The 7,557-nt window shown below is 45.0% G+C and overlaps 1 protein-coding gene across 1 annotated transcript; it reads right to left on the reverse strand.

Annotated features, from left to right (window-relative positions):
• Positions 1-1,512: 1,512 nt before the first annotated feature.
• LOC109190939 (uncharacterized mitochondrial protein AtMg00810-like) lies at positions 1,513-2,025 on the reverse strand. The gene has a single exon (XM_019341539.1). It carries the CDS (start codon positions 2,023-2,025, stop codon positions 1,513-1,515), a length of 513 nt encoding a protein of 170 aa, XP_019197084.1.
• Positions 2,026-7,557: the final 5,532 nt, after the last annotated feature.

A 7,557-nucleotide genomic window follows, 5' to 3' on the forward strand; every position in this document is an offset into this window, starting at 1 on the left:
TAACTGCCTTTGTTCTCTTGTTGTACACTCTATAAGCTTGCTTTCTTTTTACTTTTATTTCCAAAAGTGAGAAAAGTGAAGGGCGTAATTGAAAAACACATATCATTTACTCGTATTTTAATTCCTTAAAAAGCGTGCAAAAAGCAAATGTAACAACCAATTTGAGACAGAGAGAGTATAACATTTTGTGAACCAAATGTCCCCTAAATATAAAAAGAGTTAATACCACAAATGGTCCTCTGACTATTGGGGTAGTACTCCTTTTAGTACTCAACTTTCAATTTGACTAAAACACATATCTCGATTTTCATTTTTGACCACAAATAGTCCTCCGTTAGTCTTTCCGTTAAGTGAGTGTTAAATTTAAGGGTATTATCGTCAAATCAAAGAAAAAATCAGAGTTAATACCACAAATGGTCCTCTGACTATTGGGGTAGTACTCCTTTTAGTCCTCAACTTTCAATTCGACCAAAACACATACCTCGACTTTATTTTTTACCACAAATAGTCCTCCGTTAGTCTTTCTGTTAAGTGAGTGTTAAATTTATAGGTATTATCGTCAAATCAAAGAAAAAAAATAAAATAGTTAACAACAAGTCCATTTAAAACAGCAAAGGCGTAAAGTATCACTACAATCGTGGATGCAAGGCAAAACAGATGGAGCCGAGATGCCATGAATTGCGCAGTCAAGCATATCATGAAACCAAAGGTTATGCTGGTTGTTCTTGGAAGCCATAAACTCTGCTACGTTTCTCTGAAGTTTTTGGATTTTTGTTGATAGCTGCTTTGATAGATCTGCGAGTTTCTAGATAGATAAGGGCGACTGACATGCTTCTAGATTATAAGTGGAGTCTATCAATAGATGCATGTATGTGGAGCAAATGAAGTATGGTATTCAATAGAGATATACCTAAGATGAGAAAATGTTTTGCGTTGATTGTCAATCTCAGAGATTATAGAGATACAATATATACCAAAGACTAGCCTAACTATCCCTATACATTAGCTAGTAGTTGTAGACTAAATCAAAAGCTATCTACACACTAATATAATGTTACAATTAAATGAACAAGGGATAATATGACTAACACACCCCCCTCAAGCACAAGGTGGTGACGAAATAACATTGAGCTTGTCCCGTAAAGTGGTGAACCGCGCGAAAGGAAGAGGCTTCGTGAAGATGTCAGCCACCTGGTCCTTTGTAGAGACAAAGTTAACCAGGAAGTCTCCTAAGACAACCTTATCCCGGACGAAGTGATAGTCGATTTCCACGTGCTTAGTCCTGACATGGAAAATTGGATTAGCACACATGTAGGTGGCGCCAAGATTATCACACCATAACGTGGCTAAGGCTCTAGAGTGCAGGCCAAGTTCTCGGAGTAGCGACACAACCCACGTAACCTCTGCCGCAACATCAGCCAGACCCTTGTACTCGGCCTTAGTAGACGAGCGTGCCACGGTACGCTGCTTGCGGGAGACCCAGGATATGAGATTTGAGCCGAGAAATACCGCTTATCCACTAGTCGATTTCTTGTCGACGGTTGCCCAGTCAGAGTCTGAATAGGCGTGAATGTCCAAAGACGGTGATGAAGACATGCGTAGACCATGAGACAACGTACCCTTTACATATCGTAAGACTCTTTTTAAGAAACCCCAGTGCTCATCGGTTGGAGCATGCATAAACTGACAAAGCCGATTAACTGCATATGAAATATCAGGCCGCGTTATGGTGAGATACTGGAAGGCCCCGGCGAGCCGACGATACTGAGTGGGATTCTTGAAGAGCTCAGTCGGCAGAGACGTGGCCTGAGTGAGTGTTGCAGGAGTAGATAGCGGCTTACAATCAGTCATACCGGCCTGGTTTAAGATATCGTCCATATAGCGGCGTTGAGAGAGGAGGAGACCACCCTCTACTGGGATTGTTTCAATGCCAAGGAAAAAAATCGGGGTTCCCAGATCACGGATCTTGAAGGTGGTTGAGAGATGGCGTAGTAAACTAGCGAGAAGTTCGCGGTCGTTCCCCATCATGATTATATCATCGACATATACCAATAAAAAAACCCTGGAGTTATTAGTCTTATAATGAAAGTGTGAAAAGTCAGTTTTTTATGCCGCGAACCCCATAGTCAGCAAGAAGTCATGGAGCCGTTTAAACCAGGCCCGGGGGGCTGTTTGAGACCATAGAGAGATCGCTGGAGGCGATACACATAATCAGGGTAAACAGGGTCTTCATAGCCCGGAAGCTGTCGCATGAAGACAGTTTCAGACAAGTGCCCATTCAGGAAGGCATTATGGACATCTAGTTGGCGAAGAGTCCATCCCTACGAGACTGCAAGAGAAAGCAACATGCGTACTGTAGTCGGTTTGACTACAGGACTAAAAGTATCAAAGAAGTCCTCGCCGACTACCTGATTGAACCATTTGGCAACCAAACGTGTTTTATACCGTTCAACAGACCCATCAGCCTTACGCTTGGTGCGATACACCTATTTGCAGCCAATGATATTCATACCAGGTTTGGCTGGGGTGAGGCACCATGTGTTATTGTGTAAAAGGGCGTTGAATTCTTGATCCATGGTGTCACGCCATTGGGGATGTCCAACCGTCTAGGTGTAGCAAGTGGGATCCACAGAGGTTGTTAGAGCATAAAACTACTCGCCTGTCCCTTGTGTCATGTGGCGTAGGCGCAAGACGTGGCCCCGGTCCTGTGGCTGAGCCCGGGAGCTACGTCGTGTTCCCGGGGCAGTTTTAGGTTTTTCTGGATAGCCAACGGTTACTCCTGGACCGCTAAAGGAACCTCATTGAATGGCAGAGTAGGTGGTTCATACGGGATTATAGGTCCAGCAGCCCATGGGACTTGTGGTTGCACAACATGAGTGGCCACTTGGTCTTGTGGGCCTGTAGCAAACCGGACATGCCTACAGATAAAGGTCTTTCCAGTGATTGGGTCCATGCATCGGTAACCCCTATAGGACGTAGGATAGCCTAGGAAGACACAGGGTGCAAAGCGGTATTCTATCTTATGGCCATTGTAGGGCCGTAGATAGGGATAACACCTGCACCCAAACACACGGGAGAAATTGTATGGTGGAGATTTTTGGTAGACAGACTCATAGGGACTGATAAAATTCAATGTTGAAGAGGGTAGACAATTAATGAGAAACGTGGCAGTCTCAAACGCATAATCTCAATATTTCAAGGGAACTGAACTTTCAGCTAATAGAGCCAAACCGGTTTCGACGATGTGTCTGTTCCGGCGCTCAACACGACCGTTTTGCTCATGTTTATAGGCACAAGATTGCCTATGCACAATACCAAGTGATTGGAAAATGGTATGCAAACAATGGTATTCACCCCCTAGATCGGACTGTATAGACATGATAGGACGCGAAAATTGGCGTTCTACCATCACACGAAAAGACTTAAAAGTTTTATAAATGTCTGATTTTAACCGTAAGGGATAAAACCAGCAAAAACGTGAATGGTCGTCCACAAACAAGACAAAATAACGAAAACCTCCGGCAGAAATAACGGGTGCCGGGCCCCAAATGTCCGTGTACAATAAATCTAGTACATTATTACTAGAAGAAATAACCTTATCTAATGGTAAACAGGACAACTTCCCAAGCTGGCACGACGAACACAACTGAGACTGTGACACCCCAAAAATCCAAATTCAATTCATGGATTAATTGAGTAATTAATCCTATTTCAATTGAGGAATTATTTCCTAAAATCCTGAAATTTAATACTTGAGGACTAGTATTTGGCTAGTCAACTCCAAAGTCAAGTTGTACCTTGAGCTTTGAAGAGAGTTCCCTTGTTCCTTAGACTTTCTAATGTTAGTAAGGGCATTCTTGACCTTTCACCTAGTGTTAGTATTGTAACCTAACCTAGTAGACATCTTCATTCTACCCCTTACACTTTCTAAAATTTAGCTCTACCTTCTCTCTAGAAAGGTGAGTAGCTTTTCCTCCAAGCTAAGTTGAGACCTTGCCAAGACTTCAAGAGTTGCTTCCAAGATTCAACCTTTCACCTATTTGGGCATCTAGGAGGGTAAGATCTAAGCCTATCTTGTGTTTTTGGTTCCATCTTAGATGTCTTTTCTTAAAGGTGGGATCTTTATGACCTTTTGGTTTGTTCTTGAAGTGGGTTTGGAAAGTGAGCCTTGTGAGGAGCTTGCTGAGGTGTAAAGTGAAGTCTTTTAGTCTACAAGAGGTAACCCATGCTCTACAAAATCTATTTTGCTTACCTATATGTGATTTCTTGGATTCTACTTGTGTTTTGCTATGAAATGTGAGTGTTTATGCATTTGTCTTGTGAAAATGCATATCTAGAGCTTGTGTTTAGGGTTCTTGTGTGCCATTGCTTGGCATTTCCTATGATTCAAGTCATTTTGTTGCATTGGGTGAGATTTGGCATGTTTTGGACTTGAATTTGAGCTTGGAGTTAAAAATCCCCGAAGGGATTATTTTGGACACAGGGATGTACCCGCGGGCGGAACGACGGGCAGAGCCCTACCCGCCGCCCACCCGCAGGTACATTGGCCTCGTGGGTAGTGTACCCGCGGGCGGAACCACGGGTAGGGGCCTACCCATGGGTCTACCCGCGGGGAACACTTCGGTGTTGTGATGGGATTTGTTCCCCGTGATTCTTTTGACTCGGTATTTGGTCTTTTGACTTCCCGATGTTCTTTTATGGAACTATTTGAGTGTCTTCTTGATGTTTCGTATGTCTAGAACTATGTGGTAGGTATCCATGTAGGTTTTGGTGTCTTGAATCGTGCTAAGCGTTCAACATTGTGTTTCGTTGAACCGTGGTGAGTCTTGTGTGTTCTTCGGAACTACGTTTGGTTTACCCATTTGATAAGCATGCTAGTTTGGTGTCTAAATGCTAGCGTGTGTGTTGTTTGTACCTTCCGACTGGTTGATGATAACTTGTGTTATTCATCGTTGTTGTTGTGGGCTGTGACCCGTTCCTTGATTGAGTATGTTTCATATCTTCGTTGTGATCCGTTTATTGATTCTTGTTGAAGTGTGATGCATGTGTGGCTTTACCTGGATTGCACGATTAGTTGTATGGGACACTAGTCACCAAGGTATTGCAGCGGTCCTCGTGGTGGGCGTGACGTGATTATGGAGTTGTGACCTGTGTGTCAGGTTCACGTATTTTTCTTGGGAAGGCGTGTGTCGCCGTGTGTGTGTACGGTACCTTGTGTACTATGAAATTGGTGGTCTCGTTGGTGGTCGTTGGTGGGGGACGACGGTCTTGGAGGGAAAAGGTTGGACTAAGAAGTACAGGGGTCCTGAGGGTAATGGTTGGAAAGAAGAAACAAGGTTGGGGTAGCCATAAGGTTGGAACCGGGCATAAGGCAGGCATATCAACTCGTGATGGGTGATGTCACGAGGGCTATTGTAGCCGGTGTTGTGAGTTCTTCTCTTGTGACGTGTGTAGTCACAAAGGCATGTATTGCCTTGGCATGTGTTACTGGTTGTGTAAGTCTTATTCTTTTGCGTTGTACTTGTCGGGTTTTGATCTATTGAGTGATGATAGATCATGTCTTGACTCTTTTGTGAGTCGTGTTGTTCTTGTGGTCTTGGGATGTGTTCCCGTGTTGTTTGTTGAGAGTGTTGAGTCTTATGTTGGCTTTGACTCTTGGTTTTACACTTACATATATGTATTCCGTTTCGAAAATGGTTTTACAATTTATACCTTACCTATGTATGTTATTTCACATGTATTGGTGGGTTACCAGCATTATTCGCTGACCGGGCGTCGTCCCATGTTTATTTGTGTTCTTTCAGGTGATGTCTAGACGAGCGCGATGTCTAGTGCCCGATAGTGTAGCTCCTTTCGTTTGTCTTACGGCCTGTGAGCCGGTTTAGTTTTAGACTTGCGAGTTTTGGGATAGTTGTATACCATGCAGATTTGGCCGTAGCGTTTATCGTTGTTGGTAAACGTGGCATAACACCCCATGTCTTGGATTTATGTCTAACCAGTTACCTTTTTATCTTCCGCTGTGCTAGTGTTTGTTGTGATATCTGCATGTGTTAAGGCTTTTTGTATAGCATGTTTTGGGGGGTGTTACAAAGACGAACTTGATTTTTGTGGAGTCACCGGACAATTCTGTAAAACACGGTTCTGTACTCGCGCATGAGGGTGGCCAAGCCTACGATGCCAAATATCCGACGACGCACGAGCACTTATGTACGCAACATGTGACCGAGACAATGACAGCTTGTACAATCCCCCCGTGCTAGGACCCTTAAGGAGCACTGCTTTGGTTTGACAATCCTTCACAACAAAATAATCACGGTGAAATTCAAAGAATACGTTGTTATCGGCAGTAAAACGATTAACAGATAATAGGGGAATTGAAAGATCAGGTACGTGCAAAATATTAGATAAACGGAGCGGTCTAGACATAGAATACAACGACGCATGACCAATACTGGAAATTCCCAAACCTAACCAGTTGCCCACGCGCAACACATCACCGCCGGTGTAGGATTCAGAATGAGCCATCATCGCCGGATCCGGCGTGGCATGGGATGACGCCCCGGTGTTCGGGAACCACGCATCCGCCGTGGTTGCCACCTCCTCGCCGGGAACTACCGCATGGGCCTGCGGCGGCGGATGGCCGGAATAGCGCTTGTGGTAGTCGGCTGCCGTATGGCCGTGCGATCTGCAAATCTGGTAGCGGGGAACACCACCGCCGCGTCCTCTGCCCTAGCCGCCGCGTCCACGTCCACTAGCACGTCCTCTGCCCTGACCGAAGCCACCGCCACCTCCGGACTCGTGGTTCTGTCTGCAACCTCGGCCGGCTGTCATCGTCGTATGGGAGCCACCAACAGGAGCGAACTCGTCTGCCCATATGAACTCCTGTGCTTGGAGGAAATCCGAGAACTGAGGGATGGACACCAGTGTTCCAACTGTCGCAAGGGAGGATGCCATGGCGCGAAACTCTTGGCGGAGGCTGCGGAACACGTACAAATTTTGTTCATCTAACGAGAATGGGCGGCTGGCCAACGTTAGATCCTCCACCAAGAGTTGCGCTCGGTCGAGGTACTCACCGGGGTGCTGTCGCCTTGCCGGAGAGACTGGAACTGAGCGAGGAGGTTCAGACACCGTGACCAAGCTTCCCACAAGTCTTTCTTCATTTTTTTTTTGCAAGAAGCGGAAGCCGGCCAGAGTTTGGTCTCCGGGCATACGAGTTGCGTCTCGAAAGCTTCCAATTCGGACAGCCGTCAGACTGGTCTAAGCTGGCGTCTAATGTCTCCGTTTATGTTCCCACTCTTTATCTGAAAAATCTATAAATCAATAAAGACCAAAAAAAAATAAATGGCAAGATCCTTTTTATATTGATGGAGGAAATAACGGTCCCTTTTAAGAAATGAAATAAAACATCATGAACAACTATACGATTGCTTCGAAGTAAGATCCTTGCATTGACCATTTCCAATCGAGTTGGACCAAAATAAAGGTTTGATTTCTTCAAGCGATCGTGCTAAGCTGGTTCCTATGGAGGGGAGGCTCCTTAACCGTTTTCCACCAACA

The sequence above is a fragment of the Ipomoea nil genome, unplaced genomic scaffold (assembly GCF_001879475.1).
Source record: "Ipomoea nil cultivar Tokyo-kokei standard unplaced genomic scaffold, Asagao_1.1 scaffold1596, whole genome shotgun sequence".
Classification (NCBI taxonomy): Eukaryota; Viridiplantae; Streptophyta; class Magnoliopsida; order Solanales; family Convolvulaceae; genus Ipomoea; species Ipomoea nil.

What these genes read in the sequence shown, in the direction of transcription:
- LOC109190939 (XM_019341539.1), bottom strand. Translation starts at nt 2,025, where the DNA reads ATGGGGAACGACCGCGAACTTCTCGCTAGTTTACTACGCCATCTCTCA.